Source organism: Diabrotica virgifera, chromosome 2, assembly GCF_917563875.1.
Source record: "Diabrotica virgifera virgifera chromosome 2, PGI_DIABVI_V3a".
Taxonomy (NCBI): domain Eukaryota; kingdom Metazoa; phylum Arthropoda; class Insecta; order Coleoptera; family Chrysomelidae; genus Diabrotica; species Diabrotica virgifera.
The window spans coordinates 92,554,166-92,573,650 of NC_065444.1; the positions used below are offsets into that span (position 1 = coordinate 92,554,166).

At 30.9% G+C, this 19,485-nt stretch overlaps 1 protein-coding gene across 1 annotated transcript; it reads right to left on the minus strand.

Moving 5' to 3' along the window:
* Positions 1–407: 407 nt before the first annotated feature.
* LOC114349485 (leucine-rich repeat-containing protein let-4) lies at positions 408–17,749 on the minus strand. The gene is made up of 4 exons (XM_028299868.2): positions 17,459–17,749; positions 11,495–11,861; positions 4,373–4,678; positions 408–684 (listed from the first exon to the last, which is right to left on the minus strand). The coding sequence occupies exons 1-4, from the start codon at positions 17,678–17,680 to the stop codon at positions 440–442; spliced, it is 1,140 nt and encodes a 379-aa protein (XP_028155669.2). The 5' UTR covers positions 17,681–17,749; the 3' UTR covers positions 408–439.
* Between the last annotated feature and the right edge of the window lie 1,736 nt (positions 17,750–19,485).

Genomic DNA, 19,485 nt, shown 5'->3' on the forward strand with positions numbered 1-19,485 from the left:
TGATTTTATTTAATTAATTAGTTAATTATCTTTATCATCTTATTATTTGTTAAGTGTTCTCGTTCCTTTTTAATCCAATCATCTGCACTTCATATATAGAGCACGATGCTCTATATGGGTGCTTTATGGGTAATAATGTGTTCCCAAGAGTGCTTTCTAAGTAATACAAATACCGCGAGTGGTACAAAATCAGCCTATTTTTGCGAAAGAAGAAATAACTCTATAAGTGTTGAGTGTTCTCGTTCCTTTTTAATCCAATCATCTGCACTTCATATATAGAGCACGATGCTCTATATGGGTGCTTTATGGGTAATAATGTGTTCCCAAGAGTGCTTTCTAAGTAATACAAATACCGCGAGTGGTACAAAATCAGCCTATTTTTGCGAAAGAAGAAATAACTCTATAGATTATGATTAACAGTCTCGGAAAAATTTATTTTTTAAAACACTGTTATATTTGTTATTAATAGTGGAAATCTAAAACCCATGTAAAAAATGGTATCCCACTTCCAAAGTATTGGATTAGCTTCTAGAGAGACATGCTTGATGTTTGGGACGTTAACCATGGTTTCATCGTTAAATCGTGATATATTATTGTCAATCAAACTTAGATGCGTCAAATTAGGTAGATTAACAAAAGCCTTAGTTTCAATATCTTCTATATCGTTATGATCCAACTTAATATCTGAAAACAGTAAGATATTTTAGGTAAAGTTATGTTTGTTAATAATACAACATTTTGTGGTGGTGACCGATCTTAATACAACAAGACATTGATATTAATATTTGTAGACTTTGAGAAAGCGTTTGACTCAGTCCAGCATAATTGAGAAAGACTCCATGTTAGGAGCTCTTACAGAGTGCAGTTTTGATCATAGGTATTACACAACTTTTCTTCGGAATATATACAGGGTGTCCCAAAAAGATTGGTCATAAATTATATCACAGATTCTGGGGTCAAAAATAGGTTGATTGAACCTCTCTTACCTATATACAATAATAGTGCACACAAAAAAAGTTACAGCCCTTTGAAGTTACAAACTGAAAATCCATTTTTTTTTATATATCGAAAACTCTTATGTCCAGTTGCACCAACAAATAAACGATTGATTTGGATTGCCCGTTTATTTTAAAATATAATTGTCAAAAAACTGTTAAATTAAAAACAGAAATTTCAACGATTCTCCCAAAAAAATATTAAATTTTAACCTTTTTCGAAAGAAAAGAAAAGTGTTTTGTTATTATATTTGATGGTAAAAAATTTAAAATTCTTTGGGAGAATCGTTAAAATTTCTGTTTTTAATTGACCGTTTTTTTAATTATTATATTTTAAAATAAACGGGCAATTAAAATAAAAAATCAACCGTTTATTTGTTGGTGCAACTGGACATTAGGGATTTTTTTATTTAAAATTGATATGTGACATTCTTATAGCAGCAACATCTTAAAAAATTAAAGTGAAATTTGTGCACCACATAAAAAATTTATGGGGGTTTTGTTCCCTTAAACCCACCAAACTTTTTTGTACGTTCCAATTAAATTATTGTTATTGCAATATTAGATAAAAGCAATATTTTTAAAACTTTTTTTCCTCTTAGTACTTTTTCGATAAGCTAGTGTTTATCGAGATATTTCGAATATTTGCCGAATCCACCACATATTTGTATATGGTTAAGTATGATTATAGAAAGCTGTTAATAATCTGAAAATTTGTTCATAATTTACATTATTAGGTACATTTTGAAAAAGAAGCCACATCTCGATTAAAGGTGACTTATCAAAAAAAGACTAACGGACAAAAAAGTTTTAAAAACCCTGTGTTTACCTAATGGTGCCCCAATATTAGTTTAATTGGAACCTACACAAACATTTGGGGGCTTTAAAGGAACAAAACCCCTATAAAAAGTACTAAGAGAAAAAAAAGTTTTAGAAACGTTGTGTAACTAATGGTACCACAGTAATGAATTAATTGGAACGTATACAAAAGTTTGGGGAGGGGGGGGGTTTAAAGGAACAAATCCTAGTTTTAAGATGTTCCTGCCATAAGAATGCCTCATGTCCATTTTCAATAAAAAATCTCTAATCGTTTTCGTTATATTGAAAAAAATCGATTTTCATTTTGTAACTTCAAAGGGCTGTAACTTTTTTTATGAGCACATTTGTACTAAGGTAAGTTACATAGGTTCAATCGAACTATTTTTTACCCCAGAATGTGTGGTATAATTTATGACCAATATTTTCGAGGCACCCTGTATAATATCGCAACAGCTGCAGTGAGACTCTACTATGGCAACACAAATACATTTCCCTTGGAGAAGAGTATTATGTAGGCAAGGAGACAAAATATCTCCTAACCTATTCACCGCTTTGTTGTAGAATGCTATGAGAAACAATAATTGGGAAAATATTTTAGTCAACTTGGAGTTTCTGAAAAACTTAAAATATGCAGACGACATAGCCCTTATGGCAGACCGGGTAAATCATGCTTGTCAACTTCTTTAAGACCTTCAGAGCTCTTGTACACAAGTTCGACTTACAATTAATTTTTCCAAAACACAATACATGACCAACCTTTTACTTGCAAAAAACATCTCAATTAATGGCACGCAAATTGAACAAAAGTGTATACCTATAAATTAATATCTGGGCCACGAGGTTAAATTAGGAAGAGACAATCAAACAACAGAGCTAAATAGGAGAATAGGACTGGCATGGGCGGTTTACGGAAAACTGAGAGAAGTCTTTAAAGCAGATATTTTCATGTGCTTGAAACGAAAGATCTTTGATCAATGTGTACTCCCAGGTCTAACGCATGGAGCAGAATACGAATTTCCTTTCGCAAATGTCGGGAATAACTAAATTTAAATTTTGACAGGAAAACGATAAGACCTGGATCCCGCGTATCAAAACAAAAGTTGATTAATAGCAAGCTGAAAATTTGTTAATAGCATAACGGTGTCTAGTCGAACAAACTTTGATGTACGGGAACACTGGAACAGGGTAAGTTTTAATTGTGTAACAGGTTAAAAATTTGAAACGTCAGACTACGAAAACGTTCCATGTATTTTGTCGGACGGAACTTCCAATTGATTTGTTACCAATTCATTAAACTCTCATGCAAAAATCAGACTGGTGTTTATCACCAACTAGGCATTTTAATGAGTGGAACACGAAGAATATGTCAAATGACAGGAATCATGTTGGTTAGTAATAGCAGTCTGATTTTTGCATGAGAGTTAAATGAAAAAGTAACAAATCAATTGGATGTTTTGTAACTTGTTTCACAATTAAAACTTCCCCTGTTCCAGTGTTCCCGTACATCACAGTTTGTTCAACCAGACACCGTTAAGCTATTAACAAATTTTCAGCTTGCTATTAATCAACTTTTTTTTGGTACGCGGTATCCAGGCCAATCTCATAAAAATTAAGCATTCGTTCGTACGTGTAAGAATTTTTAGATGAAACTAGCCACATAAATACGGCATAAAGATCTTTTGGCCAATTTCTGTGGTTAGTTTCATCTACTAATGATTGGACGTAAGTAACCACATGTTTAATATTTGTAATCTTACAGAAGTAAAAACATTTAAATACCTTTCTAAAAATTAATTATTCGAATGATTTACGGAACCCAAGAGAATAAACCAAAATAAAATAAGAAATTTTAAGATAGATAATATAATATATTAGAATTGAATTGATTTGAATATTATTCAAGGGACAAAATATTGTAAAAATAATAAAAGCCATATTATGGTGTTGCGGAAATATATTCACGAACGCAAAATTCGTAGCTTACGGGCGTAGGCACAAAATGTCGCGCCAATGTGTTATAAAAGTGGAAAAAGAACAATGTGGAAAAGAACAGCGGTAAATCGAAATGATTGAAGAAGCTTGTTGAAGAAGGCCAAGGCTCGATTTGGGCTGTAGTGCCATTGGATGGATGGAATGTGTTATAAATGTATTAAATTTTTTCCAAATTCTGAGAAAACTAATAAGTATTTTTGAACAATTTAAACGCAGAATAAAATACTGCATTATTACAGAGAACCGAAAGTCTCTGAAAATTTCTATAATATTTATTGTAATAAGTTATAGGCGTGAAAAAAAAAATAAAAATTTAGTGTGATTTTTAATTTTAAGAATCTCATTCAAAAGAATTTTTTGGTTATTCTAAGCCCAAGATGCGATGGCAGGACCAAGCTGAAAGATATTTAAGAACACTGGAAGTAAAGAAGAAGACATAGATACTATCTACTGGATAAAGCGTTAAAGACAAGTGGATAACGAGACCAAAATTGCCGGAAAAATATTTGTCAACCAGAACAAGTAGATCTGAACGGTTTAAAAAAATCCTTTTAGAAAATACTTACCCATAATACCACTATTCACAAATGTCTCAGATTTGATAGATTTTATTTTGTTGTACATCAAATCTAGAATCTTCAAATTCGGTAACGGGGACAAAAACCTTACATCGAGATTAGAAATCTGGTTAAGACCTAGTCTTAGCTGCTTTAAATTATCCAAACCAACAAATGCATTGTGTTCAATGAACTTGATGTTATTATCTACCAAAATAAGTGTTTCCAAATATTGAAGTGTCTGGAAAGATTTGTCTAAAATCTTGTCGATATTGTTGTGCCCCAAATCTAATGTTGATAAACTCTGGACGTCCTCTAAAAGAGATGTATGAAAGCGTTTTAATTAGGGATGGCGGTTTTTGACAAAACACCGGTTTTCGGTTAAACCAAATTTTTTAACTTACGGTTTAACCTGGCGGTTATAACCGCAAAAAATACCGGTTATTGTAAAAACTGGTTTTAGGTTTTTTTGAATCAATATTCAATACCCAATAAGTTACAACGTCACATTTACATTGCAATTTAGTTTGTGATACTCCATATGTATATTTTAATATAAAATCTCATAGTTTTCGATATATTGGAAAAAATCAATTTTCATTTGGTAACTTCAAAAAGCTGTAACTTTTTTAAGTGCACATTTGTAATAAGGTAAATTAGGTTAAATAGATCAATTTTTTTTCCAGAATATGTGATTTAATTTATGACCTACCTTTTTATTACACCCTTTATAAGAATAAACTAACCAAATGAAAGTATCTGGTCCAAATTATACCAAATAATTGAAAAATTAAAAAGTAGTGAAATTAGGTAGTAATTTATACGACTATAAACGTAATAAATATGAAGTAAATAACACTATAACGTGTATATGTACATGTATATGAATTATAAAAACAAAAATCTAACATCAAAAATGGTCAAACTAGTAAAAACAAATAATGAAACATTGAAATTCTGAACTGGATGTATTATTGTCCTAAATGTTTTTGAAAATTTGTTGTATTTCCGAAAAGAAAATCACATTTTATACAAAATACGCAAAACTATTTAATTTTTTTCATTTTTTAAAGTGATTCCACAGGGTCGTTTGTGTAGATATAGCATTTATTATAAATAATACAACTCGGCTGCCCCAAGTAGAAACACTGTATATCCATTTTTTCAAAATCACTTTTATTGTATTTTTGGATTTAGGGTGTTGTTATCTACCAATTACCAAGGAAGAAATAAATAAAAAATTAGTAGAACCACAATTTAACATTGCTATGAAACACATTATATCACATTCCATCGTCACTTCACCAATTTAAAATCCATTATATCCATATCCGCAAGTATAAATACTGTAAATACGGAATATACAGTGTTTTTATTTGGTTTTTGGGATTTACAGTGATTTACCGTGGGAATCGCATGATTTACATTTTACATTCGCCAAGACCATTGTTATTTCCAAGGCAATTTTTAGTTGTTTGTTAGTTATTGATGGTTATTGCGATAAGTGCAGTAGAAAATTATCGTGTATAAAATGTTTAAGTTTATTTTATTAATTATTTAAAATATATTTTTAAAATTAAACTGGGTGTTACCTATTAATTATCAAATATGAATAAAAATCGAATATTATTTTGACCTGCTACATTCGAATTTATAACTTTCTTTTGCGCCGGAAGTGACGAGAACTTATTATAAACAATTTAATGGTTTAAGTTATTATAATTCGTAAACTAACAAATATAAATAACGTTTACAAAAAGAATTTTGTTCTTAAAAAAATCTACAAAATAATGTTTGGTAAACCTTGACTAATAATTAGAAACACAGATGCTGTAAAAACATTGCAAAATTACAGAATTTAGTCGATTTTTCACTTGTAACTCTGCTGATTTTTGAGTAAGATAACTTTATAATAGCCCAAATTAATAAAAAAAACTACAAGCTGTAAAACTAAACCTTCATTATATATACACAAAGTTATAACAATAAACGAAAATTTTTTATTAAAAACTGAGAATTTAATAAAATTTTTATAAATATGTACCTAGACAGAAATAATAGAGAAACTTATTTCTTTGATGCCTGAAAACGGATGATCGTTTTGGCGTAATTAGTCAGTCTCAGAGACACTAGTGGACAAGCTTTTCCATAACCCTGGATGACAGCAATTACATGACCCAGACACTGACCATTAAATTGTTGCAATTTGTTATATATTTGTTAAATAAACTTGAATAAAGTATCATTTGTGGTACTTTAAAAATGTCTTTAAAAAGTGGGAAATGTTATACTATATTTTCAGGTTTCCCAAATAAAAACACTGTATGTGTTCAAAACCTAGTCAGGAAATAAAATGCAGACATAAAAATATTTACTGAAAAACAGGAGTATTTTTTACTAAATTAATGTGTGTTCACTTTTATTTCAAACAAAATAAAAATTTGAAAAGTTGAGTCCTTTACGTTTTCTACTCTGATGAACATTTTTCGAATTGGCGCTTACAGTGTTTCTAGTTGGGACAGCCGAACTATGACTTCACATTTTGCACACAGCTGATTGATATTGATACTAATATCTGTTACAATTCAGCAAACATGACGTGCTTATTCTCAAGTTCATCAAAATAGCTAGTTTAGCTTAGCACATCTCATAAACATATTTAAGTCGGCGTGAGAGTCATTAACGAATATAAAAATTAAACAAATCAAGAATTATTGATGAATTTAAACAAACAGTATTTTTCTCGGAATTCATATTTTTTATTATCCTGTAACTATCAAGGTTTTATTATATAAGGTAACTTATCCGGTTTTCACCGGTTATTATATTAAAAAGAGAAAACCGGTTATAACCGTGACGAAAAGCAACCGACAAAACCGGTTATTGCGAAGTAAAAAACCGGTTTTAGGTTATAACCGGCAGGTTTTTTCCATCCCTAGTTTTAATGACTTGTCTATGCACCAGCTAGGTCACCGTGGCCTTTTCAATTCTGATGGGCAAAACCAACCATTGTATGTATTTTTGGCTGCTGATATAAACAATCTAATTGTTTATAAATTCTAACATGAAGTAAAAACCTTGGTAGTCAACGTTGGCCTAAGATGGTTGTTTAAGTTTCCGGGTAGGGTTTCACCATGTTCCCGGAGGTTATATCTCTTAACATCGGCGTTTAGCCTGTTTAATATTACTTTGACATAATGTAGATCGAACTATAAATTCAAACATTGTTTGGTTCTGGGGCTATTTAGCAAGTATTCAAATTCATTGATGATGGACTGATAGGTCCGAAAACGTTCTGAATTGGACACATTTTATTCAATCAATTGGGATTTTTAACTTTTAATAAATATACCAATTACATAGAAGAGGATTTTACTTCATGTTAGAGTTTTTTAACTAAGTATATGGTATACAGCCAACGTAGGGAACTTCCCTTTTTGTTTATAAATTGTTTATTGGGACCGTGCAAGTTCGGAAAAGCGACACCTGGTTTCTACGCTCTGCACTTGTATTCGCACTTTTAATTATATTGGCCAATCATATGGTCCTGGTTACTGGATAATTGTCAAGGCCATAGTCCAAAAAAAAAATAATAAAAAGAAAAAATAAGATATAGGTTATGTTATCCAAACGTAAATAATTGTATGTAGTAAATAAAATTAGTTGTTAAAATGCAGTACTGCAAGCAAAATACAATTAATTAAATTTACCTTTATATAATAATTGCATATCATATCAATATTGTGGAGCAATATAAAATTTTCTTCTTAAATGACAATAGGTATGAAATGTACGTCAATTTGACAATTTCAATTGACAATAAGAATTATTTAAGAAAGTTGCAATTTTTCTCCGCTATTCGCGCACGATCGTTTCGCGTATCCCTTCCAAGTACTTGCACACCGCGAATAAGGCTCTGGCTCATAAACTGAAAGAGATGAAAAAAAATTACTAAAGTAGTAAAAATCTTCTTTGGTAGACGGTATATAATTTTTTTAAAATTATTTTCTAAAAAAGATTCCAAGTTGGAACTAAAGTGGGTACATCACTGGTAAAGTGGGTACATCACTGGTACGGTACAAACAAACGTTTTCAAACTAATCAGTCCATCATCAGGTTAAAGTTCCAGATCCAAGGTTGTTGAAACTAACTACTGTGGTAGGTCGAATGACCCTACCAGTATAAAAAATTAGCCATAATTAAACCATAATGGAGTCTTCATCTTGGCTTCAAACTAAATGGTCATGTTGAAGACAGTAGGAAACGGAAGTACTGTCTTCAACATGACCATTTAGTTTGAAGCCAAGATGAAAACTCTATTATGGTTTAATTACACTTTATTCTTGTAACATCGACCTCTTGTCACTCTCGATGTAGCCGAAATGGCTAATTTTTTATACTGGTAAAATCATTCGACCTACCACATTAGCTAGTTTCAACTACTTTGGATCTGGAACTTTAACCTGATGATGGACTGATTAGTCCAAAAACGTTTGTTTGTACCGTGCCAGTGATGTATCCACTTTAGGTCCAACTTGGATCTTAAAAAAAAAAATTAAATAAATTATATAGGTACCATCTACAAAGGAAGATTTTTACTTCTTTAGTAATTTTTATTATGGTATACAGCCAATGAGAGGGATTTTTTCCTTTTTGTATTTATAATAGATAAAACAAGTTTTCAAATAAAATTTGTTCCTTAACACGTTGACGGGCAGAACGTCTATAGACGTCTAATTTCAATTGAAGTAATGTGACACAACGTCTATAGACGTTACACTTTTCCCTATTCTACTTTTCAGAATACATATAATGTCACAACACTTGCTTATACATTTGACGCACTGTCCGCCAACGTGTTAATAAAGAAAACAAAGAAATTAGTGTTTACTAAACTTAAATCCAATAATTAGAACTTAGTATGCATCAGTGATGAGCGCGTTAATAATCGGCAAAATAACGCAAAAGATGGAAAACATAAATATTATGTTGTGAGATAAAGAGAGATACAACTAGAAGCGATGGGAAATTTTCCGATAAAAACCCAAAAGAGTATGTAAACAGTGTCACACTGAACTAAAACTGTCAGTGTCACAATGGTAGTTGCCAAACTCGTCCGATAGGTCTAAAGGTGGGAAACAATCAATATAATGTAAATTTACAGGTTTTTATTGCTAAATTTCTCACCTCTACTGGTTTCATCGCTTTTTATATTTCACAACTTAATATGTTTTTTATCTTTTGCGTTTTTCTTGCCGGTTATTAGCGCGCTCGTCACTGTATTGTAAAATTAGTGCATAATGCAAATTGCAAATTGCAAAATAAGTATTTTTCGAAGTTTTTTATTGTAATTCGGCTTGTACGCATGCAAATGAGATTTACAAAGTTTCATTTTAAAGAATAATTTTATCTTTATTTATATTAAAGTTATACCCGTTTGAAGTTATAATTTTCTAAAAACATTTATACGGGGTATTCAGTATATTCTGACCCCCCCTATAAACTGATTTATTTACAGAAATAGAAAAAAATGTAAAATGCAAATATTATTCGATTTTTAAATTATGATTTTTTGACATATATATCGTGCTAGTGGCGTCATCCATTTGGGCGTGATGACGTAATCGACTATTGTATAGGGGTTATAGGGGTCCAGTGCCAGCTCATTTGAAAGGTTATTTAATTTATTATTCAGTAATATAAACATTAACATGATTAGTTATACAGGGTGTCCAAAATTTTTTTTAAATTAAATTAATTGACACAAAAAGGAGACTGTATGTAATTTATTTAATTTAAGATACATTTTACTGCTGTTAAAGAACAGAAATAAAAGTTTATTGCAAAAACAAACATTGATTTTTGCTTAAATTCAATGTTCAAACTTCCAAGAGGCAGATGGGTGGCAGCTTGAACATTGAATTTAAGTGAAAAGTAATGTTTATTTGTTCAATAAATATCTATTTCTGTTTTCGCAATGCAGTAGAATGTATTTTGAATTAAATAAATTACATACATTTTTCTTTTTGTGTCAACTAATTGAATTAAAAAAATTTTTTGGACACCCTGTATAATAAATTATATAAACGTTTAGGTTAGTGAATAGGAAATTGAATGCCCTTTCAAATGAGATAGCACTGGACCCCTATAACCCCTATAAAATAGCCGATTACGTCATCACGCCCAAATGGATGACGTCACTAGCACGATATATATGTCAAAAAATCGTAATTTAAAAATATAGTAAATAACCCTGTACATTAATTTTTTTATAAGGCTTTTAGGCAAATGTGAGCAATAAACATTTATTTATACTTTGAATGAACAGTAATCACAGAAGAACTCCAAAGGAACAATTTGAGCTTAAAAAAAATTCGTAGGTATATTTTTGGCCAAGATACAGATATATTGTACTCTGAGGCGCAAGATCGACTCACAACGAAAAGGTTCGCGCGTGAACTTCTCGATAAATTATAATTTATAAATATACATATAGGTACGCTATCTTCATTCTCGAAGATCATTATTTTTAAATAAAGTATAAATGTTTGTTGCTCAAATTTGTTTAAAATTCTTATAAACAAATTAACGTACAAATGGTTTAAGAGAACTATAACTTCAAACGGGTATAACTTTAACACAAAATAAATATAAAGTAATTTAACAAACTGTGTTTGAAAATCTATGAATTATACATTAAAATAAGCTTGTACATTTGTACAACTCATTTGCTTGCGTAGTAGCCGAGTTACAATCAAAAAAGCTTCTATAAATACTTAATTTGCAATTTTCATTATGCACTAATTTTACAATATCTTTAGTTATACTTATTGGATTTAAGATTAGTAAGCAACAGATTTTTTTTGTTTTTATTAAGGAACAAAATTGATTTCAAGAAAAAATTATTGTCTCTTGTAGTTTACGAGCTAGAGCATTATAAAAAATTTATAAACCAATGAATTGTTTATTGTTTATAACTATTTTTGACCACTCGGAAACCATCCTGTAAATTCGTTATCAGCAGCCAGAAACACATAAGAAATACTTGGATTTGCTCATCAGAATTGAAAAGGCCATAGTGACCTCTATTTGTTGCCTACACTACTATTGCTAAAAATTGTGTTCACTTACCTAAATAAGCAGGATCCCATTTTATGATTTGGTTAAAAGCTATATCTAATTTCCTTATTCGAGGAAGATTTTTAAACGTATAATTTTGTATATCGGATATTTGGTTAAATCTTAGACAAATCTCTTCTAATTTAGGTAAATTTTGAAATGTTTCACTTTCTAACTTCTTAAGTTTGTTGCTTTCCAAACTCAGGTGTATTAATTGATTTAATCCTGTAAATGCCCCGCACTTGATTCTCTCAATTTCATTTGAATTCAATTTTAAAGTAGCTACTTGTAATCCTTGAAAAACATTATCCTCAAGTTCTTCTAACTTTGTTAATGTTATTGTCAAACCCTTAAGTTGTCGACTTGCTGCATACTGGGTCTAAAGTTAAAAATATAAATTAAAACAAAATTAATATTTGTCAGAATTACGAACTGACAAATGAAAAACGTCTACAGCATTTAACACAATATTAATCTTAATTTGTAACAACAACATTTAAAACAACCAACTCACTCAGATATATCCTGTTCAAAACCAAACCAAACAACACACAGGAGAGATGAAAGAACTGAATCTACAAAATATCCTGTCATTCCAACAATTTCTACAGTTGAGTCCGGGAATCTGTTCCCGTGCGTCATCATTTAAAACATACGAAATAAGTCGATGATAGGTCGGAAATTGAAATTTACTAAACGCAATAGCAAGTCACTTACGGTCACTTGCTGTTTCGTTTAGTAAATTTCAATTTTCGACTTATCATCGACTTATTTCGTGTCCTTTAAATGATGCCGCACGGGTAAAGATTCCCGGACTCCCGAACTGTACGTGGGAGAAACTCAAGGACAACTAAGCATCAGGATTAACGAACATGAAACATATATCAAAAAACAGGGATATGCCTGGGGCAATGAACACAGAGCACAATGGAAAAATGACACGAAAAAGAGAAAAATCAAAGAAGCAACCCTCATCCTACTAAATGAAGAAAAATGTGTAGTAAATCCATCAGCAGAATGCAGCAGACTTTGGTCGCCAATACTTAAAGAAGAAGTGAACAACAGAATCATACCAATAATAGAGGATAGGAAACTGTGGAGCACAAATCTCTGTCATACACTACAAACATGGGACGCACAATACACAAACAAACTAACTTACAGCTTTTTTACCCCAAAAAAGTTAATATTGCGAACACTCCCAAACATAGAATCACATAACATGCAGAATAATTTCACAAATATACAAAATAATCATTTGATGCATCACAGAGCACAAAAAAACATCCACCCGCATATTTTTCCAGTCAATGCCGGCTGTTGACTACAACCATCATAGGCAAAGTGAAATATTAGTTGACATAACCTTAATTGGGATATGACATAACCTTAATAATAACAACAATTGACTGTTGTATAATAAAGAAAATTAAGCAAAAATGGATATCGGCAAACATTGTTGAAGCCATAAAACAAATGAACAATAACAACACGACAAAATTTAAAACAAACGACACCACTACGGCCAACATACCAACACCAGGAGGAATCAGGCAAGGAGACAGCCTCAGTCCATTTCTATTCAATATGCTAATGGATGAAATAATAGAAGATGTGGAATCGCTACCACTAGGATACAGACTCGGCCACAGTAGAATCAGTATAGTGTGCTATGCGGTTGATTAAGCCCTGATTGCAGAGGACGAGAATGACCTACAAAGACAACTTTATCGATTCTATCAAGCATGTCGACGACTCAACATGAACATATCCACGCAGAAAACAAAATGCATTACCATTGCGAAAGACCCAATTAGATGCAAGCTCGTGGTAGAGGGAAAACCCATAGAACAGCTAATCCAGTTCAAATATCTAGGTGTAGAGTTATCAAGTTATCATGAACCAGCCAGAGACCTAAGAGGACAAATTAACAAGGCCGCTGTCTTGTCCGGATGCTTGAGAGATGTGGTCTGGAATAAACCATATATGAGAATGGACAGCAAAGTTAGAATTTATAAAACTTGCATCATGACCTATGGAATTGAATCAAGAGAAGATACCAATAAAACCAAAAGCATGCTACGAACAGCCGAAATGAAGACACTAAGAGCAATTGCAGGGAAGACTAGAAGAGATAGAATACGAAACAACGTCATTAGGGAACAATGTGGCGTGCAAGATGTAGTCAGATGGGGCAAGCAAAGACGAAGAGAATGGTTCAGTTAGGCAAAAAGAATGGAGGGCACAGACTACCAAGAATTGCTCTAGAAGGAAAACCAGCAGGCAAGCGTCTATCGAGGAGACCACCAAAAAGATGGAGAGATAGCTGGCAGTCTACCTCTCAAGAAATACTTCAACGTCGAAATTAACAGATCGACAGATCTACAACAAGTATAAGAAGATGATGAAGAAGACTGCTGTACACACCTATCAACAAATCCTCTTATTTTCTTTTGATAACGATTCCCGGAGTGGAAATCGAAACGTTAAGTGTGTTTAGGTAAAATGTGTAGGTAACTGTCATTACATCCTATATGTAGCTAATCCTGTAATATAAGCATAACATTTAATTTAATATTTAATCTAATAATCTTAATCTATATTTTTATAGCCAAAATATGAAGTGATCTGTTTTATTGATCATACAGTAATGAGCACGCTAATAACAGGCAAAATAGCGCAAAAGATGGAAAACATATGAAGTTGTGAGATAAAAAGAAATGAAACTAGTAGAGGTAGGAAGTTTAGCGATACAAACTTATAAATTCACACTCTATTTATTGTTTCCCACCGTTAGACGTATCGGACGAGTTTAGCAACTGCCACTAAGACAGTGACAGTTTTAGTTGACATACTCCTCTGATACGTCTAAAGATGGGAAACAATAAATAGAATGTAAATGTGTACGTTTTTGTCTCTAAATTTCCCAACTCTACTAGTTTCATTTCTTTTTATCACACAACTTAATATGTTTCCATCTTTTGCTTTATTATGCCGGTTATTAGCGCGCTCATCACTGTATACTATAATATGGTTCTCAAGTAATATTTTCCTCCGAAGGGTAGACTTGGGATAAACCTTTATCGTTTAGTGGTCGTGTAGAGAAAGGTAAAAGCAAATATATCGTCATGGAAAAAATAATGGAAGAAATAGTAGAAAAACTTAATAAAATGGAAAAGAGATAAGGGTAGAAAATAAAATAGTGCTGTATCAATCGAACTCAATAAGCTAAAATTAGAAAATGAACTGATTAAAAAGAAAAATTTGGAAATCAAAGAGGAGATGAAATTACAAGAAAGAAGAATCAAGGCTCTAGAAAAAGAAATAAGAAAGAAAAACATTGTGGTACATGGTATAGAGGAAACAACAAATGAATATAGAGCAATCCTAAAAAATAAAGTCAAAAAAATAACTAATCAAATGAACATTTTAATAGACGAAAACGAGGAAATACAAGATATCCATAGAGTAGGAAACCAAAATAATAAAACCAGGCCTATAAAAGTAGAACTTAAACATATGTCGAAAATAGAGATACTAAGATAAACACGTAGAAAGAAGTAATATTTTTCCCAAAATTATAAACTCCGTTCGCTTAGCTGAGATGCATTTTGACAGATTCAGGGTAAGGAACATACAACACAAAAATTCCTACTTCACATTATTAACAGCTGAAATATACTTACTATTTCTTAAAAAAAAAAGATTTAGGTATACTCTTGTTTAAAAAAAGTAGATAAATAGTGGAAGTGTACCTATCTTAAATTCATACAATTTTGTAGAATTTATTTCCCAAAATATTTTTATTTTTTACAATCAATAATTTTCTCATTTTTTATCACTACATTTTATATTATGGTGTAATGTAAATAAATAATTATCGATTGGCGTAAAATTTTTCTTTTTTACGTTTGTTGGCTCTTAATACTATGGGAACGTCTCCTTCGTTGTATAGTAATTTCCAGTCCCTTCTAGCCTGTCAAAATGTAACTAACTCCGGAAAAAATTAAATTACTAAAATTACTATAAACATGGTGATGATAAAAAGTCATCTTCTAATGTTTTGGCAATGCTCTGACTTCAGATATCTTGAATGATGTAAGTGTGTTTTTGCAGTAAAAAATCATATCATAATAAATAATAATTACAAAACAAAAAGTTACCACAATAAAACATTATAATTAAAATCCGGATTATAAGCATTTGGTTTTTTTTTGTTATTTTCTGCTTATTATTAGGATTTTTAGTAAAAATGCTTCTTTTAAAGATGTGTTGCTTATCTTTGTTTATTTTGATTCTTATGATAAACTATAGTTAAATTTCATGTATTACTTCCTGTCTTAAGCAAAATTATATAAGTATACAGAGCTATATATATTATAAACTCTAATAATTCAATGAACCATAAGAATTTTAATCCCTTATGTTTAGAAGATAAACGGGAAACCCATTGTTATACCTGTCCATGTAATAAACTAATATTTGTCTGCAGAAAGCTTAAAATTTTTTATATTGTTCTAAAATACTTTTCGGTATTATCAGTACATCTGTTTAAATTTAAATACCTACGCACCAATCACATCTGCAGATGTTGAAAGAACTTTTTCTACCTATAAATAATATGTCTACAGATAGCAGACACAGCTTTTTACAAAAGAATTTTGAAAAACATATTGTTAATTGTTTTTATGCTAATGGACATGAATAAAAAATATATTAATATGTTAATAATTTTTCGATTTTTTTATTATATGTATTATAGTTTGACACTTTTGTAATTGTTTATTTATTGTTAATAATACGATAACTAAAAATATGTGCAATTTAATGTTAATGTCCCTTATTTATATTTATATCATATCCATCTTTACTTACAGGTTTTTTTCTTGAACCTTGCTTATTTCATAAAATCTCTGCTTATTTTTGAGTCATTTTTTGCTTATTTAAGTGCTTATTTTGACCGTTCTGTCCTGCTTATAATCCGGGCTTTAACCTTTAACTACCCGCGCATTAAGTTATAACATAACTACACGCATGGCGTACTTTATACGCCACAAGAAAATACACTTAAAAACAGCGGATTCGTTTTTTTTTTTTTGAAAAAATACACTAAGGGCCGGTTGTTCGAACGCTAATCAACAATGATCATTATCAAATATTTAATTACTGTCACCAAAACTGTCAATGTCAACTTTGTTTGGGTTGCTGAAAACATAATTAATTACAATCATGAGATTTATTATTAATTATGTTAATAATGATTGTTATATTAATTGATTATAGACTCCACAGACTTTTTAACAACCCAAACAAAGTTGACATTGACAGTAATTAATTATTTGATAATGATCATTCTTGATTAGCGTTCGAACAACCGGCCCTTAGTTGTTTGTTATAAACCTTATTCAGCATCAGCGAATACTTGGAGTTCCTTCTCAGTAGTAAGGCAATTGGGATTTATAACGAGAATCTGAATCCATAATAAATAAAATAACTAATAAAAAATTGTTTGAAATGTGATTTTTTAAATGAGAAAAAGTATTGTTTATAAAGAAAAATATAGTTTGTGCCAAAATGACTAAAAAACAATTGAGAGATGTACTTATATTACTACTTATATTACTACTTATAATACTACGATCGTGGCGTATATTGTCCACTACCAGAAAAAAACAAATAATAAAATGTATATTATGATCTTCCTAGAACGCCAATTATAACGAAAGTAAAACCAGTTATAAAGCACATTCCAGTGAGAGGTTAGATAGATAAACAAGGTCAAAAATTAAATTTTTTAATATATTTGCAGTAGAATTCTTATATCTGGCGTACAAAATACGCCAGCGCGTGTAGTTAAAGGTTAAATTATAATATACAATGTCTGATTAAAAAACTTATAAATATTTATATAATAAGGCGGATTAACTATGTTTAAAAAAATTAGATGGAAATTGAGCGTAATAAACAGCCTATCACCTTAAGTGTCTGCAATACCGTGTCATCATCTAATATTTGACCCCCTGATAATATTATACCATCACAAGCTCTACATTCTTGGAAAGTTGGTAAATTGGGTGCGCTGTAGTCAATTGAAGTCACTTCGTTCCCATTTCGGAAAAAATGAACAGTCAAACTTTCAATAATTGTAAAATATATTAATAAACAAAGTAAACTGCAGAACATCTGGAATTTTAGCATCTTTACGAACTTACATATCAACAACAAACACACTATGGGTGTCTGATATAGATAAATAATACTTAGAAACGATATTTACAAAGTGTCATAACCTTTATTAATGTTCTTTGATTATACAGCAGTAAACAACAAATTAATGATTGAATGTGTTACGTTTAAAACAAACTAATTTATTTAAAATATTTAGGATGTAGATGCTGGAGTAGAAAACATTAGGAAAACGGTTTCGATAAAAATGACGTTAGCCCCTTAAGCCAACCAAGATAACTCCTGTCACTAAATTGCATTGCCAAAATCGCAGCCGACCAAAGCAACGTAGACTCATCAACAATGATAACATAACAAATGTACCTATTATCCGTTCATTACAAAAATAATAAAATAACAATTTCTGCCATGTCCTGATACGTATTGTTCTTACATTAGTCCAGGGTAATAAGGTTTTTCCATGACACTCGAGCAGCCAGGGTACTGAAGCATTTTTTCGACAGGTAATACCTATAAGAGCAAATAATTGTAACTATTTCCTGCGTAGGATCTGGCGGCCATTTTTATTTATAAACAATTAAGTGTCAAAAACTGGCATTTTCTCCTTTTTTTCAAATCAATGGAAAACAGTGAAACTTATAATTTTTTTAGTACAAACATCTTTGAGATTATGGAAAAAACTTTAAAATGACGTATTACAAAGATTGATATATTTATTTATTGTTAACATAATTGCAAAATAGCTCGGAATTGCAAAAAAATTAATTTCGCAATAACTATTGTAAAAATTAGTGTACAGCTTTGAAATTTTTGTCATATTAAGGGTTCCTTGGTGCTTAATATGTGATAAAAATTTCAAAGCGATTCATTAATTGTTTAAATTTTATTCAAATTATTTTTCCCAGAGAGCATTTTTTTGCAATAATATAAGTAAGAAAAAAATGACGTTAGAACCATTCCACAGGCGTCAAATGAAAGAGCATGAGCTATATTTTTAACATGGTTTAATAAAAGCGAATATAAAATGTATTAGTAATAAATAATTAGGCAAAAGTGTCGTAAATCTTTCCTTATAATTTTATGATATAATAGTACACTGTTTACCGGGTAGGAAAAGCTTAACATTCCTGGACGACTGTGAAGATTGCTAAGTCGAGGCGCAAGCCGAGACTTAGCAACACAGAGTCCAGGAATGTGGCTTTTCCTACGAGGTAAACATACTATTTTTCCGCAAATCGTTTAAAATTCGACAGATATTGATTGATTTAAAAAAAAACGCGATAATTTTATTCCCAAATAAATGGTGCTTTGAAATTCCTAATAAAATTACTTGGGTTACTATGGAAACGTACTGAGGTTGAATTGTCAAACTTGACGCTTATAAATTTAATTGCTGGTGTTCTCGAAAGTAAAATGATAAGTGATGATGAAATTTCCATTCCTGGGACTCCTCCAGAGCTGGTTGAGGCAGTGAATACTGCTTCATTAGAATTATTGCCAAAGAAATCAAGAGAAAAGTACGAAAATGCATACAGACGTTTTATGGATTATCGCATGAGTAAAAATACGAGTTCTTTCTCAAAAAATGTTGTAATGGCATACTTCCTAGACCTTTGTTTAAAGATGAAATCTTCAACATTATGGGCCAATTATTCAATGCTGAAGTCAACCCTTGCACTTAAACACAATGTAGATATATCTACATACTCAAAACTTCGTTCATTATTGAAACGGCAAGCTCAAGGTTATAGGGCAAAGAAATCTAAGATTTTAACGAAGGAAGAAATTGAAAAATTTATCCAGGAAGCTCCAGATAA